The 23,375-nt window shown below is 39.2% G+C and overlaps 3 protein-coding genes across 11 annotated transcripts; 1 reads left to right on the top strand and 2 right to left on the bottom strand.

The window, feature by feature from the left end:
• Positions 1–1,360: 1,360 nt before the first annotated feature.
• dhodh (dihydroorotate dehydrogenase) lies at positions 1,361–16,410 on the bottom strand. Of its 6 annotated transcripts, none has more exons than XM_025055385.1 (13): positions 16,280–16,409; positions 16,138–16,175; positions 15,806–15,973; positions 15,195–15,256; positions 14,984–15,087; positions 7,990–8,199; positions 6,718–6,917; positions 6,386–6,468; positions 5,767–5,954; positions 5,268–5,381; positions 4,615–4,768; positions 4,364–4,523; positions 2,696–3,531 (listed from the first exon to the last, which is right to left on the bottom strand). In XM_025055385.1, the coding sequence occupies exons 5-13, from the start codon at positions 14,996–14,998 to the stop codon at positions 3,459–3,461; spliced, it is 1,197 nt and encodes a 398-aa protein (XP_024911153.1). In that variant the 5' UTR covers positions 14,999–15,087; positions 15,195–15,256; positions 15,806–15,973; positions 16,138–16,175; positions 16,280–16,409; the 3' UTR covers positions 2,696–3,458. The 6 variants fall into 6 exon arrangements, with proteins under 6 accessions (XP_024911151.1, XP_024911153.1, XP_024911154.1 ...); XM_025055386.1 differs by having other exon boundaries at positions 15,810–15,973; XM_025055383.1 differs by lacking the exons at positions 14,984–15,087; positions 15,195–15,256 and adding an exon at positions 1,361–1,410 and having other exon boundaries at positions 3,470–3,531; positions 15,806–16,059; positions 16,280–16,410.
• pkd1l3 (polycystic kidney disease 1-like 3) lies at positions 8,693–15,109 on the top strand. Of its 3 annotated transcripts, none has more exons than XM_025055379.1 (18): positions 8,693–8,820; positions 9,759–10,088; positions 10,296–10,403; positions 10,494–10,519; positions 10,609–10,642; positions 10,720–10,781; positions 10,872–10,934; positions 11,034–11,192; positions 11,540–11,652; positions 11,811–11,934; positions 12,068–12,187; positions 12,278–12,497; positions 12,581–12,762; positions 12,859–13,089; positions 13,247–13,350; positions 13,886–14,062; positions 14,171–14,609; positions 14,968–15,109. In XM_025055379.1, the coding sequence occupies exons 1-17, from the start codon at positions 8,793–8,795 to the stop codon at positions 14,577–14,579; spliced, it is 2,490 nt and encodes an 829-aa protein (XP_024911147.1). In that variant the 5' UTR covers positions 8,693–8,792; the 3' UTR covers positions 14,580–14,609; positions 14,968–15,109. The 3 variants fall into 3 exon arrangements, with proteins under 3 accessions (XP_024911147.1, XP_024911148.1, XP_024911146.1); XM_025055380.1 differs by having other exon boundaries at positions 14,171–14,317; positions 14,407–14,991; XM_025055378.1 differs by having other exon boundaries at positions 14,171–14,991.
• Positions 16,411–18,148: 1,738 nt separating the features above from the next.
• On the bottom strand, positions 18,149–22,956 carry ist1 (IST1 factor associated with ESCRT-III). 2 transcript variants are annotated; one of them, XM_008310013.3, is made up of 10 exons: positions 22,822–22,956; positions 22,179–22,282; positions 21,891–22,071; positions 21,672–21,759; positions 21,444–21,527; positions 21,219–21,329; positions 20,916–21,104; positions 20,600–20,701; positions 20,064–20,109; positions 18,149–19,845 (listed from the first exon to the last, which is right to left on the bottom strand). In XM_008310013.3, the coding sequence occupies exons 2-10, from the start codon at positions 22,264–22,266 to the stop codon at positions 19,685–19,687; spliced, it is 1,050 nt and encodes a 349-aa protein (XP_008308235.1). In that variant the 5' UTR covers positions 22,267–22,282; positions 22,822–22,956; the 3' UTR covers positions 18,149–19,684. The 2 variants fall into 2 exon arrangements, with proteins under 2 accessions (XP_008308235.1, XP_008308236.1); XM_008310014.3 differs by having other exon boundaries at positions 20,064–20,070.
• Between the last annotated feature and the right edge of the window lie 419 nt (positions 22,957–23,375).

Here is a 23,375-nt window from a genome sequence, read left to right as displayed (position 1 = left end):
CATTAAGAATACAAACTTACAATTTCAGAATGAGCTGGTTATAAAAAAATACCATATTTCATTCATTTTGGGAAATGTGACGTGATATATAATTCAAATGTATTTTTCCAGGTTTTTTTTAATAACTTATAGGGACGTTCCAGAACTGAATACGGTAAATGTGCCCAGTAGAGGGCAGTAATGTAACTTTATCGATGCAACTAAAAAAAGGAAGAGGAAAAGTGAAAAGGAGTTCACCAGTAATAGAATTCTTTACTTTACTATTTAAATTTTAGGAGCTCATCTGAAAGAAATGATTTGGAAAGGTGTGAAATCAAAAATTATTGGTCAGGATATTGAGATTTAAACTGTTTTATCAATTAATAATTTGAGCTTCATTGATCTCACACTTCTCGGAATTGAATCCAGGACACGCTGCTTGTAAGGCAGGCAGAAACTGCTGAACTCCGGAACCACCAGATGTGACCAAAAAGAGAACAACGTTGGTAACTAGCCACTATTATTGATACTTGTGGGAGCACACACACACACACACACACTCTACAGGCAGGTTAGAAAGGTTCATTTGCAAGTTAGTAAACACACTGATGTCAGAATTTGTCAGTCAGAAACATTTAAATGTGGTCAAATGTCTCAGGGCTGTGTCTCAGTGGACTAAACCTTAAAGACAGCACAGAAAGAAAAAAAACAAAAAACAGACAGACGGGCAGAGACGTGCACGTCTTGTATTTCAACTGCTTCTCGCTTCAACTAAAGCCTTAACTTCACAAACCTCCGCAGTTGGAGTGACTGATGTAATTACTCTCTGACGTTAGTTTCAAGGGCCAACACTGGACAAAAGTGTTTTCTCCTCCTACACTCTGCATCACTATAGTTACACCACGGCACATAACACACATGCACAAACATTCTGTTGGCCGTGGACACCTCCTCAGCGAGGTCATGTGTGTTTGTTTGTCTGCCCTGCTTTTTTTTTATCCTGCCCCGTAACATTTCATGAATTAATTTTTAATTATCTGTCTTTGTCCAATCTCTTAAGGCAAAACAGTTGTGTGTCAGACCAAATAAAACTCGTCGATCACCTGTGGCAAAGACAAAGATGCCTGGGAGAACAGGGGGGGGGGGGTGGTTTTGGAAACAGAGAAGACACAACAACCGGAGGTCATACGGTTCTCATCTATATTGTGTGCTGAATCTTTGACTCATCTTGTGTAAACACAGAAAAAGCAAAGCATTCAACCACTCACAGGGTCAAATTATACCTTGATGCCTTGAAAGACTTCCGTAACGCTGTTTTGGGCTGATAAAGGCTGTGATCACGTATGGAACAGATGCACAGCTCGGACTGGTTGTTTTTTTTCCACAGTGATGTAAGGCATCAAACAGGCTGCTGATGGACTGATCAAACTGCTGTTGAACAAAGACAAAGTGACAACAGGAAATATGGTATTAGAGGGCTTTTAAATTATTGTATTGAGAGTTCTGATATATGTTTTACAACAGCGGTTCCTAAACTTTTTTGGCCATTGACTCCTTTCTGTATCCAAGTCGGGTTAATGAACCCCCAATACATATATGACTCGGACTGCATATATACATACATATATACATATATATGCATATATTTATAAATATATACAGATACATATATACATACATGTACATACATATATACATATATATGCATATACATATAAATATGCATACATATATACACATATATGCATACAAATATACACATATATATACATATATATTGTCCCACTACTTGTTTTCATATATATTTGCTCAGGATAAACAGCAGCGAAGATTTCCAAAGCAAGCAAACTTTTTTTTTCCCTCTGTTCGTAAATCTGTGTTCTGTATAAAAATACATCATAAACAGATCATTCATCTACAACCACTTCTCCTTGAAATACAACAAAGACATTTTCTACTTCAAAACTGTTTTGTTGTTTCCATTTCATTGACAAGGCTACGCTATGCTTTCCGATGTAGAGATGTTTCACACCTGTGGCTAGAGCCGGAGGCTGCAGAGACCCACAGGTGGGAGACAGCACTTCACACTTTTAGTGCCCACGTCTAATCCAACAAAAAAAAAAGAGGAAAATAAAAAAGAATACTGGATCTTTTGTCAGTGTCATCCTCATCTTGACATCACTCTCTGCTCTTATTTGCATAGTTGAGAGTAAAGAGAGATGTGAAAGAACAAGGAGGCTGAAGGACTGATGCAAACCACCGCCTTTAAGTGTTTTACAGCATGTAATGTACTAATGCCTCTAAAATCATTTCAAGAAAAGTATTGATAAACCAAACCGTATCCTGAAACAATGTCTTTATCGCAAAAAAATAAATCATGTTTGTTGTTGTTGTTGTCCATGGTTACATTAAATAGAATTGTTCTAAGAATATCGTCAATACTGACTTTAGGATTCAAATCACAAATCAGTTTGTTCTCCGTGTCAGAAAACGGTGAGGAGGTGACTGGACTTGAACTCTCTTGGCTCAGTTCAGGGACTGTTAGCTAGTGAATTTAAATGGCTTTAAAAAATAGATGTTAGCGAAAAAAAAGTCACTTTTTTTTTTCCTGGTAAAATAAAAGCTGAAATACTGAGTTTAACCTGGAGTTACAGCAGTGATGTATTAATTGTCAAAAAGAAAAAGAAAAATCAAAATTTTTGGGCGTTTATTTTTGTGGAAACGACACCAGTTGTCACATGCCGTTACTATACATTTATTAACATCAAACCAGCCCACTAAAATCTGACGGATGTAAAAAAAAAAAAATCTCCAGCCACTTTAACAGAAAAGATATGGCGTTTGACAGGAGATTAGCTTGTTTGATGGCAGGACGGAGGAAGCTAATAAGCGTGAAATGAAAGTGACGTCTTCAAAGTCGGCCTCGTTATGTTGAATGTTAAACATCACAGTATTTTCTGGCCTTCGGCGAGAAGAAACGGATTGATTTGAAAAGGCTGAACGGGATCGAACTATCTGACCGGACAGGACAGGACAGAGGAAGAAACTGTATGACTCATCGTCTGGTGTCCCCTCATCAGGAGACGCATTGTTGAACACACTTTTTGAACATTATTTCATATTTGATTTCCTGTTGGTTTCGTTCATACAACATTAACCTGAGTATCTGTTTAAGTTTTCTTTCATCAATATTTTCAGATAAAACTTATTTGAAGCACAACAAAAACAAAATAGACGACTATATTTATACAAACAATGGTCTCAATGTGCACTTTAAAAAAACAAAACAGAGAGATGTATTCACAGCACATCTCAACATATTTATGCAGGAAAGACAGACTAAGATTTTGTGTTTTAACAGGACAGTAGGAAGGACCATGAGTGAGAGACAGCCCAGTTCAGTATGCAGTCACAGATAGTCTTGTCCATTCCGTGTCTCCCCGTGTGCACAATCACCACCATTTTGAACAGAATGTTTTTTAAAAGTCACCTCCATCTGATCTTCTGTGATCTGCTCCTATGGCCTCCGACACGCTGCTAAAACCTTCATCCCTGAAAAGTAATAATGCACCGTTAAGAAATGTTTGTAACAGACCTACAGGATGATAAAACACTGACAATTATCCAGTTAATGAGTTAAAGTAAAGTATAGTAACGATAACCCCGCGATTTCTTGTCCATAGTACGATTTTATCGAGTTTTCTTTAACAAATTGAGCTCCACACAAATTCTGACCAAATACAATGATCCTTTATTTGTAAGAACTATGCAAAAAATAAAAATACAAGTACCGTTTGAAATGTTCTTGTGTACCTCATTCACTGAAATTGTTATCTTAAATAGCAGAATAGAAAAAAAAAGGACATTTTTTTACAGAAATACTTCAAATCACCATTTATCTTCTTATTGAGGAGCAAAACTGGTCGGGTCTTATTTACCTCACTAACTGTCAATATATTAAACAACAAAAAAAATTTAAAAAAAAAAATTTAACTGAAAAGAGTTCGTTTCTTTACAACTGTCAATATATTAAACAACAAAAAAATGTAAAAAAAAAATTAACTGAAAAGAGTTTGTTTCTTTACGGAAAATACTGTGTAAAATACTGTCTGTGGATGAAGTTCTTCCCACGTTCTGTTTAAAAACCTGAATGTCACATAGGCTAAGTAGGGAGGGTTTAATAGCAGGTCACAACGAATGGCTTTTGGCGCATACCGCCACCTACCGTACCAGTGTGTAGTGTCATGGTATGACCATTGACTTTTTAAGATAATGCAGCCTACTCCTTACACCTTGATGCACAATTTATTTTTATTTCAACCAATGCGAATTGTCAAACATTGTCTTTCCAACTGTGTACATTTGGATCTCCACCCATACTCACTTGAGAATTTGCTCTAGTTCCCGCTTTATCTTTGTCACAACAGGTGGGCCCTGATAGGTGAACGCGGTGTACAGCTGAACCAATGAAGCGCCAGCTCGAATCTTATCCATAGCATCACGCCCACAAGCAATGCCTCCAATGCCTATGATTGGTATTTTACCTACAAAATATCGGAAATGCATGTCAAAAAAATGTCAAAGAACGTATTTTTTTGGAAATCTTCCAATAAAATCTTCCATCTGATTTCATACCTTTGGTGAGTGAGTACATCTCTCGTACTGTGTTTGTGGAAAGGTCTTTCAGAGGTTGTCCACTCAACCCACCAACCTCTGCCTTGTTAGGATCCTGGAGCGTCTCTGGTCGGGACACTGTGGTGTTAGAAACCATCAAACCGTCCACCCCCAGCTGCCCATGCAAGAAGGATCAAACACAGAACATTGATGGGCAGGTAAAGGGTGTGTGAGTGAAGGGCTTTTGACTCATACAGATGACTGTGCACTGTTGCTAGGTGACAGCCAAAGTGCTGCTAAATGCCATCCTTTAGCTTTCCACCCTGACGCCTTTACCATTCTATAGTGATCTTCTCAATCAGATAAGAAGAAAACTAGTTCTTAAAAAAAAAAAAAAATCACTGAAGTCATGACGACGCGTTAGGGAGGAGCAAAAAAAACAAAGGTCAAATTTGATTGTAGCCATTTAATGACGCAAAACACAGAACTGACTTTTTTTTTTCCATTTTCTTAATTCACTGACTTTGCCTTGAAGAAAAACAGAAACTTTGTAGATTTGGGAATACGTTTTTCATTGCCAATTTAAAAAATGCAGCTAACATTAATAATAGCATACTTTCAATATAAATAATTACAATGCAATGTTAAATATTAAAGACAGAAATGCCTCAAACCTCAACAACAACCTCAGCAATGTCTTGTTTGTCCTGTGCACTGAGGTCGGGGGCGATCTTGACCAGGACTGGAGGTTTGTGTTCTACCTTCAGGGCGTTACGCTCCTTTAACACCTGAGCAAAGTGATAGAAAATAAGGATATCAAATAAGAAGGAAGAACCCTTTTTTGGGGGCTGGAAAATGTAAAGTATATCTCGGTATTGACCATATTCAACATCAATATATGTTTTGAATTATATTTTCAATTCATCTTTAATTTGGCTCATCAAAACATAATAAAAAATATGTGGAATTTTCAGTATTTCCATAAAACATCCCCTAAACCATCTATCAAAGAAAAGAATATTAGTTTTGCAATATTTGGTTTTTGATCTGTGCTTTTTTTTTCCTCTATGGTATTCGTTTAATTTTGTTGTTGCAATGATGAAAGAAACATCAGTTTAGCTTCTTTGTAAACACAGTTGCGTTTTATCACAGGAATTAATTAAACACGTGTACCGAATGAAGGAGTTGCTGGAGCGCAGTTTTGCCCTGCAGATCACGTAGACCAGGAGTATTTGGACTGCTGACGTTAACCACCAGGTAGTCCGCCAGTGTCCCCAGTGCTCTCACCCCCTCCAAGTAATCCGCCCCTGCGTCCTGGGACAGTTTGTTCTTCCCCAGGTTGATGCCCAGGGGGAGGCCTACTGTAAACACAAACATGCCAACACACAAAGAAAGAAAAAAAAACACAATAGCATAATCAGACACAGTCACGGACTCAGTCTGAGTCAGGCAGAACAAAGGCTGATTCTGGGGTCAGAAAAGCAGCGGCTCAGAGCAATTTTCAATACACCTACAACACCTCTCAAGAATGTACATAGGAACAGACAGTACTTAACATTATAGAAAATTACAATTCACATTGAATATGCAAAAAAACAAAACAAACAGCAGACACCAGAACATTTAACAAGAACAGTAATAAAAACAATAAATGATCATTAATAACTGTACATAAATGATAAACTTCAACAATACAACACAGCTGAAATTACACATTATTGAAGGGAATGGAAGTTACCCCAGTTTTGTTAATAACAAAATTATTTAAAAAAAAAAAAAAGTATCCTCAAACCTTCACTCAGTTTGTGTTGCGTTTCCTCTCTGCCCTTCAGCCTCTGCTGAGCTCCAGCCAAACCACAGCTGTTGAAACCATATCTGTACACGAATAAGGTAGAAAAAAAACAAGATAAATGTTGCAGTGTTCAACAAAAAAAAACACTACAGAAAGGAACACAATTTTAACTCAGGCAGGACAGACTCTGCAAGTGATTGACTGTTTTAAAAAGCTTGAACAAAACATTATTAATACAACTTAAAGCACAGACTACAGATGATGTACTTCACCTAGAGAACAAAAAAGTACAGCAGAAGTATTGACAAAGATTGAGCTTTTCTTGGGCTTACCTGTTAATTATGGCCTGATCTGAGGTAAGTCGAAACACTCGCGGTCTTGGATTCCCATCCTGTGGTTTCGGAGTGATTGTTCCCACTTCGACAAAGCCAAAGCCAATTTTATATAAACCATCTACGGCCTCCCCGTGTTTGTCAAAGCCTGCTGCAATGCCAACAGGGTTTTTGAACTTGAGTCCCAGAACCTTCACTTCCTAATGACACACAAAGACAGAACAAAAGAGTTTTCGTTTTTCTATTTTTTTTTTTAAGAAATGACTGTTGATGTTTTGATGCTAGTGTGGGAGCGTTGCTGAAAGATTATAATATTGATGTTTTGATGCTAGTGTGGGAGCGCGTTTGTGTAAAAACAGAACAAGAAGAAAGAGTGGGGAAACATCGTAAATAAACAACACTGCTGAAAGATTATAATGGTTAATGGGAAATATACATCTGAAGATAGGTAAACATAGATATATTATATATTTGTTATTTTAGCCACCTGACAGCCAATTAAGTCAAAGGTCCAGCTTTTTGTTTGTTTTTAATTTTTAAGCCTCAGATCCTCTACAAGGCTGTCACGACACCAACATTTAAGTATCCATACCAGGACCAATGTGTGTTTCGACAATGTTTCTAATTTTTCATATGAAGAATTCAATACATAGTGACCAGATCAGTAGGTTTATTTTCTTTTCAGATTGCTTTTTTTTTCAAACTGATTAATTCAGCTACATGAACCTGCTATGGGACTCAGCAGTGTCAGTCATGAACCTCACCACAAGTCACTGCCCCCCATCAGTGTGGTACGGTACTTCATCCTGTACATTTTTTTGTGCATTCATGACCAATCACAAAGACTAAATATGTCACACAGAAATATGTCTAAATGTATTACACAGGCTGTGGACCATCAGCATGTGTAGAACACATGTAATCAAACAAGTCTCTCCTGTCAAAGACTGTTTTTGTAAATGATTAGCCTGATTTTCAGTCTGATCAGTTTAACATTCTTTTAATGGTAACATCAAAAAGCATAACATAAAATGTATTGTTCTTGTTCCTCCTATGCCTGTTTTCTTTTTTTGCCGTTCTGTCTTATCTTTAATTTTCCTCAGTGTATGTTGACTGAGAATAACACAGTACTGTCACTGCTGCTGGTCAGCAGACATCAGGGAAAGAAGTAGCTTCTAACCTGTGATGAGTTAGACTGACTGTCATCGTCGCCCAAGAATAAGGACACATGAGGCCATTTAAGATAAAAACAGTGGTGAAAGGCACAATTACCAGTGAGGCAGGGTCCTGGTAGCGATTCAGGGGAACAACACCCAGACCAATCATTTTCACTGCTAAAATATGAGCAGTTTCCGCTCCCACAATCCTCTGCAGCAAAGGCATAAGTTGGTTGGAGTAGAAACGTTCATCTCCCACCACCGTCAGGTAGGACGCAAACAGAAGGCTACCTGAGCTGATGATCTTGACGGCATCTTTTAACTTCTGTTGACAGAAAACACGAGAATTGATCATTTTTGATGCGTGAAGATTGATAGGTGATAGATTTGGGTTTAAAACGTACAACCTTGCACTCCCTTCACATGCAAACCAATAAGACATTTTACATACAGTCAAATCACAGCGTTACTGCCTGGAACGTCTTTGGTTTAGAGCCAAGGAAGAAGGCAGGAATTTCTCTCTCTTTCCTTTCATTGTTTTATGTCTTAACCTTTTTTTCTGAGACAGAAGCTGAATCATTACAGAGGGACGAGTATTCATTTACCTTTAGCTGTCCAGCCATGGGTTAAATATATCATTTCAGAGGACACACAACTGAATGAACTTCATAACATGTTACACAAACACGCGGATACTGCTGCTACTGCTGCTGCTACTTCTTCTGCTGCACTTTCTCTCAGACGCTGAGCGGAAATATTGCTGCCACCACCAGGACAGTTTTAGGTATTACACTCAAAGCTGCCAAGCTGCACCTGTACTTAGATGATGAATTTAGATGTTTCGCCATACGGAATATACTGTTTCCTTCATTTCGGGCCACAGTGTTGCAGTGTGTGACGTTTAATCAAAAACAAAACATGCTTAATACATGTCAGACAAGCAAAGGTTGGTGAATTGTTTATTGTTTTTAAGGTAGTGGTTAATGGAGCTCAGCAACACAAGCCAAGTTACTTTAGGCCTGGTCAAGAAGTTTTTTTTGTTTTTTTTTCTGCCCCGTCGTTGTCCACAAATTGTCAATATAACATTTTTAGTCTTGTGTGCAACCACTCGATTGGAAGTAAAAACTAATATTGACTTGTTACCTGAAGATAACAGTTAATGTTCTAATGTCTTCATAGACTCAGCAACAACAGAGGGAACTGATGTGAAACAGCCTTTCAATTAGAGCCTACTGAATTGAACGGCTGTTATTACTTCTCTTGTCTCCTCATCTTTGTTTTTTTTTCTGCCCCGTCGTTGTCCGCAAATCGTCAATAAAAGGCATAAAGAAAGGCATCATCTCTGGTATTCAAAGATCATTATAGCTCCCAGACAGGCCTCTCTGTCTGGTCATTATGCGTCATAATATATATTCAAAGGACCACGGCCATGAAAGAAGTCTCATCATAAAACTGACTGAAAATGTTCTTCTATGGCAAAGTTCTGTGTGTTTTAACACTCATGGTTGTCCAACAACTCAAAGACACCAGTGTAAATTCTCTGCACCCATGATGGAGACTGTCTCAACAAAAACCAAATAATAAAAGGAAATAATTCATTCCGATGGTTTATTTTGAAAACATTGTATCGTTCAAATGCTTTTCAGGCTAATGTGCACTTGCTAATCAATCAACAAACCAAATAGAAGGTTCATCCTGGGTGATCCTTGGTGACACCCGATGACTCCATCACTTTGCATCTTGTTTGAGAGCCCACACTGCTTTTCCTAATGTATTGAGAACACATGCTATGTGTGTTTTTTGAAGACGCTTCTCTAATTTTCATGTGGAGACAGACGTGACTTCTGTGTGTTGTTAGTGCAGCCGCTGGTCCCTGTTTTTCAGTTGGGTATTTCACAGTGGCCATGGACACAATACTTCCAACCTTCGCTGTCCTGTGGATTTTAACAGGATTTCTACCTTTACCTGAAACGTTGGAGGCAAAGATTTACCCTACGGAGTGTGAGCATGTTTTCAGGAATGTCTGTTTTGAGTTTGAGAAGGAAACACAAACCTGGTCCGAAGCCAGGAAGAGTTGTGAAAAACGCGGAGGTGAGCTGCTCAAGGTCACGAACAGCCCGATCAGAATATTCCTAAAGAACATCACCAACAATGGACACAGTGAAAACTTCACATGGTGGCTGGGGAAGGGGATGCAGGGAGGGTCTGATGGAGGTTAGTAAAAATAATTCTTTTTATGCAGTGTCTGTCTGAGATCTGGATTTTTTTCACATGAAAAAGAATATATTATAAATATTTAGGATTGCTTCATTATATAGTCTGTTATAGAAGCATTCATATGATTTGTAAGACCATCATTTGTCTTTGTCTAGTCTCATATGTTGTACTGACCCAGAAATATTTACTCTGTGTCCAACACAGAAAAAAGTGATGCTTCAGAGCAGAACTGCACATACATGATGCCAAGTCCTTTCCAGCTCAACCTAACGTCAGACTGCAACCACAGCCGAAGCTTCATCTGCACGCGCAGTACGTCACTTCTTTCATACAACTGCCCTTCAAAATTTCAATTTTTAACACAATAAACAGTTTGTTAAAACACCATTTGTGTTTTTCAAGATTTGCAGGATTCGCCCAACACAAAGGTAAAAAAACACTGCAAAGAATGAAATTTTTTTCTCTCAAAAGCATCAAGGACCAAGTTATTATGATGATGTTTATTTTGTCTTGGCAGAACACAACCGTGTCCAGTCAGGCAGGCAGATCTCGTAAGTTAGACTCGATTATTATTGAACTGAAAAAAACATAAAACTTTAAAACTCCCTGACTCACTATCTAACTTCAGGACACAGGAGGAATGTAGACAACATGGAAAATTACATCAACAACATTTTTCTACTTCTTCAAGTGAGAAATTCCTTTTCATTTGTAAAGAAACCTTATGATAAACAATAAGGTCATTAAACTGCCCGGTGTTAACAGTGGAGTGTTTTACAGGAAGCAGACCATCAAATACAGGTGATGGAAACAACAGCGGAGCAACCAACCAACGAGAACATGGTGGGTTCACCAGCGCTTTGCAAAGAATTCTGTCATTATTGACACCTTTGTCTGTTGAGAGTCGTGTCAAAATCCGTCTGTCTGTTTTTCAACTCACAGGACAAATTCATTGAGCACTTGTATGACGGAACTAAAGAACTCACTAAAGCCTTCGCATCAGAAAACAATGCCACCATTGGTCGAATTATCAACTGCAGCACTGCCATCCTCCTCCTGGCAATCAAGAAATGTGACCTTGTGGAGAACCCTAACAAAAAAGTATGTCTGAAATCACGATGGGACTGATGGGAAAATGCACGATAACAATAACAATCTACAATATTCTATAATCTACAATATTCTAGTCATGGTTTCGAGTGTGAAGGTTCTGTTCTTCTCATGGTGTCATCTGTTCGGATCTGCTATTCTTGTTCCGTATTTTACTGTACTTCTCTCATTTTTTTTTGTCTATTCCTGTGTGGTGTTATGTCGTAGCACTGCTCCAGCCTTAATTTCCCGAGGGATTAAAAGTTCTATCTATCTATTTAGTTTTTAAGTTAAGTCAAGTGATGTTTAGGCTCTCTCTCTCTGTCTCTACTTCTTTTTCTCCCTCACTCTCTTCCCAGGATCTGTTTGAACATGTTTTCAAAATTTTTCGGAAAGTTGCTGAACTACTACGTACAGACCCTTTACAGCAGTTTGTTATCAAGCATCGAACAGGCACAATTTATCAAAACAGGTTGGTATTCACTTTCAATGTAAAAATGTATTCAACGTAAATGACATATGAAATGTTTCCATTTTTGTGTATTTGTCAATTAAAAATAACATTATCTGCAATGTTTTATGTAGATCGACGATTAATCGCAACTCAACTTGCACATTCCTTCTCCACAGCTACAGTATTCCCCACATTGGTCGTGCACAGTTGGGTTCAGAGGAAGAAGAGGAGTTTGTGATGTTACCTTCTTTTTCAGCGCTTCACACTGCCATTGGCAAGCAGAAAACTATCAACGCTCAGGTGAGTCAATGTGCCAGGACGGCGCATTTCTGACCGGGGTTTGTGTTGTCATTGCCAGGACGGCGCATTTCTGACCGGGGTATGTTTGTGTTGTCATCGTTTATTTATCAAATGTGTTTCTCCTCTTGTTCAGATGGCTACGTTCCGAAATAATCCCCATCCCAATGAGAACATCACGGGAGTGGTTTGCAGTGTTATCCTTAACGATGGAGAGACTGACATCAAGCTGAAGAACTTGACAGAAATGGTGGAGGTGAAAACAATATGACAGTGCGTGTGTGTGTGTGTCCACAGTTATTCATGTTCCCTGTTGCTTACAGCACTTTGGTGTTGTCATCTCTAGATCTTTATGTCTCAACCAGGCGCTCACGAGCTGATGAACAGCACAGTCATACTGGAGAAAAACACACATTCTGTGACCACAGTCTTTGTCTTTGACCCCAACATGACTATTATCTTCAATGTGAAGCCCAGCCTAAATGTGTCACTCATCCTTACATTGACTCATGAGTCTAATACTCACATCACAAGTGCCACCCACAGAACCATTCTGACCCCTGAAGGTAACTTAGCGGTTTATTACCGCCAAACTTCCAAGCTTCACCACTGTGCAGGAGTGTTTTAACTAATCTGTCCTTGGTGTCAGGAGACTATCGATGGCTGATAACCCCAGATATGTTGAAGCAGACCACTGGGAATTGGCGTATTGATGCCAGACTCTTTAACTCTTCATGGGAAGAAGGTTTGACTTTGGAAATCAATTCTTTTATGAGCAAGTGCCTATACTGGGAGGTGGACATTGAAGACTGGATAATAGATGGATGTATGGTGAGTCTCAACATCTGTTTCCAGACAGAAAAAAAACACCTTTTTAAGCAGCGTCGCAAATGGATATAAACCAGTGATGTATTGTCCTAATGTAAGGTGGGACCCAGGACCACCCCACGCATGACACACTGTCTGTGTAACCACCTGACCCTGTTTGGGAGCTCCTTCTTTGTGATGCCTAACTATGTGAACATAGCTCGCACCGCTGAGTTGTTTGCTACAGTGAATGACAACTACGTGGTGCTGGCTTTGCTCTGCGCCTTCTTCGGCCTCTACCTGGTCACTCTGCTGTGGGCCTGCTATGCGGACAGAAGGTCACGCTCTAAGGTCAGTGTCCTCGCACAGTTGGAATATAAGAATTAGTAGGCAGCTCATCAAAACGTTGTTGAAGTTGCCTTCTCGTTAAGACATACACATATGCATTTCCTGTCACCGGTGGGAAAAAAGAAACCAACCAAACTCTGCTCGTGTCAATGCTCCACAGAGAAAAATCACCCTGCTGGAGGACAACCACCCTGGTGCTCAGTACAACTACCTGATTGGTGTGCAGACTGGTCATCGCAAGAATGCTGGGACCACTGCCAATGTAAGAGTCTTCTGATTCTTCATTCATTCACCATTCATCACCATTTAACACTTAATCCTTTTCACGGTTGTGGAGGGAGCTGCAGCCAATCGTAGCAGTTAGCAGCTAGGGCATGGTACACCCTGGACAGGTCACCAGTGTCTAGGTCTAGGCCCTGGACAGGTCACCAGTGTCTAGGTCCACTACGCAACCAACTATTCAGAGGGTCATACTGGAGCTGGAACTGTTGGTCGTCTTGCTTTATAGCAAGGGGACTAACTAGGGATGTCCAATAATATCGGCCGAGCAATATTATTAGCCTGATATTAGCAAAACAATGTAATATCCGTATGAATCGTTATCGGTTTACCCTCCGATAATTAAAACCCGATGACGCAATGCCTGGGTTTTGCCAAATATGCTGGAGTCGCTTGTAGGTTCCTGAAACATTTACATTGGAATCGGAAATTAAGTGTTTGGACAATATCGGTATATTGGCAAAAAGTTAATATCGGACATCTCTAGCACTAACCATTCTCCCACATTCGGCTCCTAATGAACGGTGAAGCTGATTGGCTCAGAGGGTGAGAGTGAAACACAAACACTCACAGACCCAGAGAAGCCGGTGTTTGAGAGAGGATCTGTGGACATGTTCCTTCTGGCCACAGCTTTCCCCCTGGGTGAAGTAGGCAACATCAGGCTGCAGCACGACAACTCAGGAGGTCGACCGTCCTGGTACTGGAGTTTAAGTCATGAATTTGAGTCATTTGAGTCATCCTAGATATGTTAACCTTTAGTCATTGACTCTGTTTTGTCCCCCCCACCGCCCCCCGCCCATGAAAGGTATATAAACAAGGTGACAGTCCAAGACCTACAAACCCGCCATGTGTTTCACTTCTTTTGTGACTGTTGGATGAGCTCTGACCATGGAGATCGTATGACAAAGAAAACCTTCAATGCAGCAAAGACCAATGAGATCGCCTGCTTTAGGTCAGAAATGTTTCACTTCACACCGGCTTGTTGTTGTGTTGCCAATTTTTTTTGTCATGATTGCGTTTTTTTTTCCTTTCCATTGTCAGAAATATTTTCCAGAGCAGAACATCCACTGGCTTTAGGGATGAACACATCTGGGTGTCCATCGTGGATCCTCCCTCACGTAGTCCTTTCACACGTGCACAGCGAGTTTCCTGCTGCATGTGCCTGCTCCTCTGCACCATGGCTATCAACATTGCTTTCTGGAACGTTTCTCTAGACCCAAACTCAACAGTCATTTTTGTTTTAGGTGAATTTGTGGGGATTTCTTTGCCATAAGTTAAAGACCCTGACTCTAGCTGTTGCCCTATATGAATCTAAGTCCATTCTTTGCTCATGGATAAAACTGATCGAAAACAAAATACTGCAAAAATTGTATACTTTCATTTCAAAACCCACTTACATATGAACTTTTAAGCAAATGGTCCGCAAGAAGGCGGTGTTTAGTCAGTCAAATAAGATTTGTTTTGCAAAGGCCAGCAACAGAGGTTTTGGAATTTAATTACATTCCTTTTAGTATTTTTGCTTCGAAAAAGTAAGGCCAGCATTTGCATGTGGGACCTGTGTGACTACACTGTGGAACTTAGCTGTTTCTTCTTTGGCATCAGGTTCCCTAAAAGTCACCTGGCAGGAGATCATGGTGGGGATTCAGAGTGGTCTCCTCATGTTTCCCATCAACATCCTTATTATAACCATCTTCCGCAGCATCAAACCTCGCATAGTTACTCCTAAAGACGACCAAAAGAAAATAAAACCACATGCAGTTACCATCCCAACTATTCTGAGGGTGAGTTGGTTCAGTTCAAGACTCTTGGTGTTTCGCTCCACTACAGACCTGTCTCTTCGGAGTCCTCACCAGAACTGTTAAAATCAACACTGTGTGCCTCTTGTATATTTCTATTAGGAAACAGAGGAGGTAGTGTCTTTGGTTAGCAAAAGTCCTAGGAACAAAATCTCAGAGGTGCCAAGTCTGGAGTCCATCACTGACCTCTGCTACACCCTGGACAATGTTAATTTGTTCGTCCAACTAATGCAAGGTACGTTACACGTATGTATTTATTATTTACTCTGAAAAAACTATTCAGAAAAAACTATTCAGTAGGACAATAAATGTTTACATTAGTATAGCCGGCTCAGCATAGTCGCAGAAAAAAATTGAACGGCAACAACTTAGTTACGAATTCAAGTAGCTGCGAGGATTATTTTCACGCAGTGAAACATGCAGTTAATGGCCCATAAAGATCGTGTTCCTATTACTTTTCATTTCCGTATTTATTTAAAGACTCAAGTGCTGCACTTTGTCTACTAAACAAGTGCTACTTAAGCGTATTCGGTCCAGGAGCAATCAAGGGTTAATCATTTTCCTCTACTCTGTTATGCTCATTGAAAAAAAAAGATAATATCCTCCATTTATTCAACAGCTATGAAATCTCTAGCAACACTTACATACTTCCTCGCACTGAGCAGCGATGCAAAGGTTGTAGAACAGCAATAACTAGGCTCTGGTCTGAATGTAATCCCGTCACAGGGGAATGTGAGAGCGACCCCCACTGGGTTAACTGCAGCAGGTTCCTCCTGGCCTGTCTCTGTCACCTCCTGATGGACCTGGAGAGGCTGGACGGTAGAAACGTACCAGTTCCTCAAGACTACCAGATGGCACTCAACGTCACCAATGTGTTGGTGCGAAAGGCTGAGATGGTCTACACGAGCCACATAGCCTGTTGGTCAGTGTTCTACACGCCACTCAAACGTAGATATATATGATTACGAGGACTCACTTGGTGTCTGCCTCTCTTTTCCTGGCCCAGCCCACCTCCTGTGAAGAGGCAGAAGAAGAGGTCAGACGGCTGCTGGCTACCCTGGTGGTGTGTGTTCCTGGGATGGTTCCTGTTGTTGTCCATCAGCGCCGTGTCCACTTACTTCACCCTGCTGTACGGCTTCCAGTACGGCAGAGATAAGTCCATCAAGTGGGTCATTTCTCTGGGCCTCTCCCTCTTCCAAAGCATCTTTATACTGCAGCCACTTAAGGTTTGCATCGATTTCAAAATGTTGACCTTTTAAAATTGAGCAATCACAGTTAAACAAGATTTTAAAAACATATATATATTGTTGGCTGTTTAATGATGCAGGTGATAGGTGTTGCTGTGTTTTTTGCTCTGCTGTTGAAACCCGTTTCTGTTGAGGAGACGGAGGAAGTGGAACAAGTGCTGCTTGGTAAGAACGTTATTCCCTGTCCATGTTGTGTCCTGTGTTTTGTTGCTTTGACAACTCAACGTAAAAATCTTGCATGACCGACTGCACTTTCTCTTTGATTCAACAGAGCAAAAAGAGCGATGTAGGTTGTATTCTGGAAGAGAAACGCTGTAAAGAAGCTTCATTTATCTGGACAACACATTTCTTCCACCGTAGCTGCTCCAATAACGAGCCGTCACTTCTTCAACACGCTTTTCACCTAACATTAATTTAACTCTTTGCGAACATACAAATGTGTAATGATGTGTATGAGAAAATGATAGTCAAGTTCAAACATATTGCTCTTGTAGTTTATAAATGTGATTTATAAAATATGTCAGGCTGATTAATACTTTTAGCAGATTTTGTTTGTGTGTGGATGTGCTTTTTACTGATACATTTTACTGATATATGTAGGCATTGGTGCGCTCAGGTCTGAATACCAGCAACAGTCAAATAAAATGGAGCTCTTAGATGTAAAAACTGACTCCCAGCCCTCAGACTCCCAGCCCACCTGCAGCTAGATCTCATAATGCAATCGTTATCATCACCATCATCATCATCATCATCTGACTTTTGCTTTTATTTTTTTGTTCCTTCCAATGAGACGACGTGCAGGACACCTAACAGTTAGACAACACACTGTCAAACGACCAACTCAGGACCCTTCCTCTTTGTGACAGTCATAGACAGAGACATGAAAGCACAAGATCAGGACGTCACCAAAGAAGAGTACCAACTGGAAGTAAAAATCAACTAGATTAGAGTTAATTATTATTCATATTTTATTTCAATTCAAAATTAAACAATAATATTTTGAAGGAATGTGTACACATATATACATACTTATGGCAAGTATTTTGGATTTCTGTGAATAAATCTTTCTGAATGTACTACAATGTAGTGTATCATATTAGTCAAATAAAATAAAAATAGAAATGGTCTTGAAATATCAATACCTAAGAAAATGTATTGTATCTATTTGCTGTCACATGGATTGTGATGGTATACTGTTTATGGTATAAATGCATAGTCAACGTGTCATAAAGTGCCAGTTAAAGATGAAAACTTAAGATTGATTTTAATAATGTACTGCTGTGGGTTGAACAAGAGAATCAATGTACACCTAAGATATACAATAAATATGTTGATTTAATTCATAGTCCAATAATATGAGATTGTTCGAGGAACACAAAATGTAATGCTGAAAGTAAGTCGACGAATAAAATAACAACAATGTAACAACAATGTTACAATGTTTACGGTCTTTAGCAGTGGGACTACTTGGACCCCTAGTGGCAAGCGAAGGTAATGGAGGAGGTACAGACATATTTCGGGTTTTTTGTTTTGTTTTAGGTCTACTGATTGTTTAAAGTACAGTTATTTATATATTTGTTTCTTGGTAGTAAATTTATTATGAGTTTATTATAACTAACGCAGAACAATAATATATTATCAGCTTAATTTTAAACATAAAATATCTAGTAAAAGAAGGTAAAGAGAAAATTTCTGCTCAGAATTTGAGTGACGGGGATATTCCTAGTACAAAAACCAAAGTTTCCAGTTCCAAATATCATTTTATTCAGTTAATATTTTTTTGCAATACATTGAAAAAACGTTGAGCCAATACACTTTTGTGTATTGAGGTGTATTTAAGTATTTAAGAACAGTCTGAGTAGAAAAGACAGTGAGCAGATCACAGTAGTGTAGTGTTAATCTCTCTTTGCCGTTTACTCTGACAATACTGGACACTTTTACGTGTTTGTTGACCACGAGAAAAGCTTTCTTCTTCATTCATTTCCAATGCAAACTGGGTGATTAGGTTACACCAGAATGTCTCATGTCTGAAACAAATCTCCTCTTTCTTAATTTCTCTTCCAACTTCTGCCGACATGTCAGACTTTTAAACCACCTGACTTTAGAAAACTTAAGGGTTTCAAAGTTCAGATTTTAACAATGGATAAGGTATTGTTCTCATGACGACTGACAAGGCATCTCTCAAAAGATGTGAACTAAGGCAAATTCAGTACGAAGACACACGTCAGAGTGAGCCAAGGACAAACACAGGTTTTCTGTGGTCAACGTGTATTTCATTTTGTTCACTTCAATCACGTTTAATCATGTCGTTGCGTTGCTTGTTCTTGCGGAAAAAAGACACTTAAATATACTGAGTTTCTGTTAAAACTTATATTCAAAAGGCAAACAAATTGATTCTCAGATCCTCATTTTGACTGTACAGTATAATTATCCCACTAATATGTCCTTCTTAATGATTGCAATTTGGTTATAGTACATATTTTTCACGCACTCACACCCCTTCCTACCAGTCAGAAAATTAGAAAAGTATCTTGGTGTCACTCAAAGCTCATCCACCACCTGTGAGAGGAGCTTACCCACACAACCATTGAAACCACTAAAAATGGCTCACATTTATTTGACGCTTTCTATAGACTGCCGTCAGACTGGAAACAAGATGCAAGTCTTTGTCAATGTGAAGGCCAACTTTCTACCAAACTGGGGAGGCCAGTGAAACTGGTCTAACAGGTCTGAGCCAAAACCAAGACACAGACAAAACCGATAATCACAAGGAAACAGCACGTTTAAAGCAGAATAAAGGCAATAGCGATAAGTGTACGGTAAGTCAAACGAAAAATCCAAAGTTAAAAATAGTGTAATGGTGCAAAACACTGACATAAGGAAACGGGATACCATTCTGATTTTTAAATGAAGAAAAGATCAACAAGACTGTAAAATGTAACTTATAGGCAAAAAAAGCACAAAGTAGTTCCTACAACTACAAAAAACATTTTTGATAAATGACCGTGTGGAAGGAGCAGCTGTGCAATGATCAATCAGGACATATTTATATAAACAAGGTAAGAATATATTCTGTTGGTGTGTTTGTATATAATTATTTCAGCTTGAAGAGAAAAAGTTCTGTATCTAAATCTTATTAAGAACCTACAACCCTATTGATTCCTATTCTGATCTTTTAAAACACACACACCCTTGTATTTGTGTGTGTGTGTGTGTGTGTGTGTGTGTGTTTGTGTGGACTCATGTGTGCAGGTGTGTGAACCTGGGGCAGAACAATTAAGTCTTCTTCTTCAGCTCCTCAAACCGCCTTGTTAAATCATCAAAATCGATGTCTTCCGTGTTGGTGCTGGCGCCACCGTAGGAAGATGTGGGGAGTGTGTCAGGAACAGAGGGGAGCTCTGGGAAAGCGTTGTTTTCAAAAGGAGAGGGTCCAGGACCTAGAGAGAGTACAAACAACTCAAGGTTATTGGTGAAATAGGGCTTTCACAGCAAAGAAAACTTGTAATAAGTATTAGTATTTTTATTTTCTTTGTTCGATGAGAAAGGCTATTTTAAGCAGCATCAATCTTAAATAAAGTGAATATTTTAATTTCTGTGAATGTGTCAACTTAGCTCAGATAAAGGACAAAAGTGCTCTTTTTACACTGGGACTCACCTACAGCCTGGGAATGAACAGAGGGCGTGTCAGTTAGGTCATCAATCTGAAACAAAGACATGATATATCAGGACGTTGTCATTTCCCCACTGAAATAAATTTAATTATTCTGCGAGTTAGTATATTAGTAGTTTGAGCGCAACATACATCACATTTGATAATGCGGCAATCACAAACAAATAAACAAAAACTGGAGAAAGAGGGGAAACCGCAGGGACTTTCAAAGAAAACCATCACCTAAAGAACTTAAAACACTACTAGCCTCAGCATCTCCAAAATGCATTTAATGAACTTCAATGCAACTTTAATTTTCTCTTATTATGGTTAGTAGATAGGTGAAGTATTAAAGACAATGCTTTCTAAGCAGATAAAGCAAAAACTTGTGCCCGTGCTGATGAATAGCATAGAGTTGTCAACAGGAAAAACTACAAGCAAGCGGAATAAACTGCTCTTCCCTGATTGTTGCCCTGCCCTGTCGGTCTGTCCATCTGTTGGAACAGGAAGAGGGCATGGGTGGCAAGGGTTCAGTCACTTACAGACTCATATGTGGGAGGAGAAGAGGGCAACTGTGGGGGCTGCCCTCCGCTCATTTGGTGCTGGAAGTTGCCATAGGTTCCAACAGGTGCATTAAACGGTGCCTGTAGTAAAATAAAAACAGTCAAGCACATGTGTTAATGTCACAGCTGACAGCATCTGGGTTCAAAATGACCCATATTGTAGGGCAATTAAGTCAACAACAACTAGCATCTTCAATACCCCAAAATGTAAAAAGTGTGTTTTAAATATTACTGTGAGCAAAAGGTAACACATTTTCTGTTCTAACTTCTGCAGGTATTACTTATAAGTGCTTACAGCTCCTTTGGGTGCTGGATAATTGAATCCCATAGGCATAGGCATGGGCATGGGCATGGGCATTTGCATATTAGCAGCAGGTGGTGCAGAGAAACCACCTCCACCACCACCACCACCACCTCCACCCCCATGCTTCTTGTCAGTGTCCACATCAATCAGGTCTGCCTCTTCTCCAGGACACACTTCAGGCTGATAATGGCAGCAGAGAAGGAATACAAATGTAACTAAATGCATTCATAAATATTTACACACAGATGTATAATTTTTTTTTAATTCAGTCTGAAACAGTTCCTAAATACTCACCCGGACCATGGCATCAGATTCATATGGTACATTGTAATTCTTGGCTATCTCGATAAGATAGCGTTCCACCAAGATCTTGGGAGGGGCCTCTACACTGAGTTTGTGAATCAACTAAAAACACAACAGATAATAAATGTAAATGTTTCTAGGCTATGGTTTGTACATTTTTGATCAGATTTTCCAAAGGATAGAGTTTAGCAGCTTATCCTGCAACTTGGGTCTTACCCTGTCACTGACAGTGCCAATCTGGTTGGTCCTGCACAGCTTACCATACTCTTTGCTGTATTTTGCACATAGCTGTTCGGACACCTGAAACAGAGAGTTTTATTTGTGAAAAAGTTGTTTTGTTTTGCACAATTGTAATTTTGTATTTTCTTAATTTGTCATATTTCATCAGCTTAATCAGCAGTATATGAATACAAATAACATACATTTATATTTTAAAGCACTTACAATTTTTAGTTCGGACACTTCAGACTGCAGACGAGGTGCTGCCCAAATTAGGGTGGACACTGGTTCCTGCAAGCCTGGATCCAGTTCCCTAAAAGAGATTGGAAACAAGCTAATGCTAAATCTTTGCAGGTAAAAGGGTTCACTGCAGACTGTAAAGACTAGTATACATTAGGGCTAATCCTTCATGACAACGGTAAAGTCCATTGTTTCAGAACTTACTTCATTGACTGAATGAGACCAAAGCGAGCCAATAGCAGGTCACAGTAAACCTCCAGGATCTCCATGGCTTCTACCAGGTAGTCCTCTCTGATGATATGCTCCACACGAATCCTGGCCCGCTCATCTTTTCCAGCTGACAGATAATCAGCAATCTCCTTCCTTGCCTTCTGTGCAAGTTCAGCTTTTGATTTAAATGAAGTGATTTGGGGTGGGAAAGTAATGTGTCATTAGAGAAGAACACAGGTGCGCTGCGTGCATCGACATTGTTATTATTATTCCTGGACTCACTTTTCTTCTTCTCCAAAAGTTTAAGTCGGTTGATAACCAGTCGGAGGTTCACTCTTAGTCTCTCTGCTTTAAATCCTCCGCCTAACATCGTTACTGTTGACTACCTGTTGACAGGAAGGTTCGAAAGATGAGAAAATTCTTAATCGAAACCAACTCTTACAGACGACCTTACGTCATTACCAGTGAGTCATGCGATCATGTGAGTCTGACTAACACTTTCCAATAGAATGACTTCACAGTGTTACCCAAAAACAAACATAGCACACGATATAAAAATGCCAGAAGAGCTCTGTATCAGCCGCCAAAGAAGTAAATCTGTTAGCTCGAGCTGAACACAGTGAAAATGTAGCAAGGCCAACTCAAGTGACACACTTCAAACCCACTTAACTCTTAAATATTATTTGATATTAAATATCAATAAATACAATAAACGTTCGTTATGAACACAGAAAACTTAAGACCTGCGCATGAAATGTCAGACCAGCTTATGTGCTAGCCTTAGCTTTGTTAGCTTTGCTCTCTTCTGTCATCGTTCACTACCTAGACGCGAGCTTCCTAAAAAATATAAATATTAAAACGCACTAGTGGGCACCTAAGAAGTAATATTCAAGTTATTCTGATACATACATCCATAAAAACTTACCGGAACAGATGTGCCAAGCTTAATAAACAACTTATTTGTTTCTGTCTCTGTCGTCGTCTTTCACTTCCGCAGAGAATCACATACGTCTTGTTACGTTTCTATCCGGGGCGGGGCCTTATCTGTGGGGAAGAGTAGAACGTGAAGACCGGAAGTTCATGTTCACTTTATTTATATATATATATATATATATATTAGTATTATTTTAAAGGGTTTGATATTTTATGAAGTGTTTATAATTCTTTATATTTCTTTTAAAGAAAAACATTTCAAAAGCTTTTATGTTGTAGTGTCATTTCTGAAAACACCTCATTTTACGTTGCAAATAGACACAATCATATTTGAATAAAATGGTTAAAATATTAATCTATCGATTTATAGAAGCAACACAGACAAATGGAGTGTATTAACAAGGTGAGCAGTAAATTCTTGGGGGTTCAGGAGGGGAGTTTTTATTTATTTTGACCTTGATGTGGGGTTGTTACAATAACTTTTATTTTTTTTAATTTACATTATACATCAAGTGCACATGAAGCATGCAAACAAATCAACGTCAA

This window comes from Cynoglossus semilaevis, chromosome 5 (genome assembly GCF_000523025.1).
Source record: "Cynoglossus semilaevis isolate Cse_v1.0 chromosome 5, Cse_v1.0, whole genome shotgun sequence".
In the NCBI taxonomy this organism is placed as follows: Eukaryota; Metazoa; Chordata; class Actinopteri; order Pleuronectiformes; family Cynoglossidae; genus Cynoglossus; species Cynoglossus semilaevis.
This window is presented reverse-complemented; position numbering and strand designations above follow the sequence as displayed.

Coding starts and splice junctions, on each gene's coding strand:
- ist1 (XM_008310013.3), bottom strand. CDS start 22,266: ATGTTAGGCGGAGGATTTAAAGCAGAGAGACTAAGAGTGAACCTCCGA. Junction 21,760..21,890: donor GGTCTCATTCAGTCAATGAA/GTAAGTTCTGAA, acceptor AATCTCTTTTAG/GGAACTGGATCCAGGCTTGC. Junction 21,528..21,671: donor AAGTGTCCGAACTAAAAATT/GTAAGTGCTTTA, acceptor TCTCTGTTTCAG/GTGTCCGAACAGCTATGTGC.
- dhodh (XM_025055381.1), bottom strand. CDS start 16,395: ATGCAAACCTTAAGTGGCTGCAGTATAAAGATGCTTTGGAAGAGGGAG. Junction 6,918..7,989: donor ACCAGGACCCTGCCTCACTG/GTAATTGTGCCT, acceptor GTGTGTCATTAG/GAAGTGAAGGTTCTGGGACT. Junction 5,382..5,766: donor TCCAGCAACTCCTTCATTCG/GTACACGTGTTT, acceptor CACTTTGCTCAG/GTGTTAAAGGAGCGTAACGC.
- pkd1l3 (XM_025055379.1), top strand. CDS start 8,793: ATGCTTAATACATGTCAGACAAGCAAAG. Junction 11,935..12,067: donor AGAAAACTATCAACGCTCAG/GTGAGTCAATGT, acceptor CCTCTTGTTCAG/ATGGCTACGTTCCGAAATAA. Junction 12,188..12,277: donor ACTTGACAGAAATGGTGGAG/GTGAAAACAATA, acceptor TGTCATCTCTAG/ATCTTTATGTCTCAACCAGG.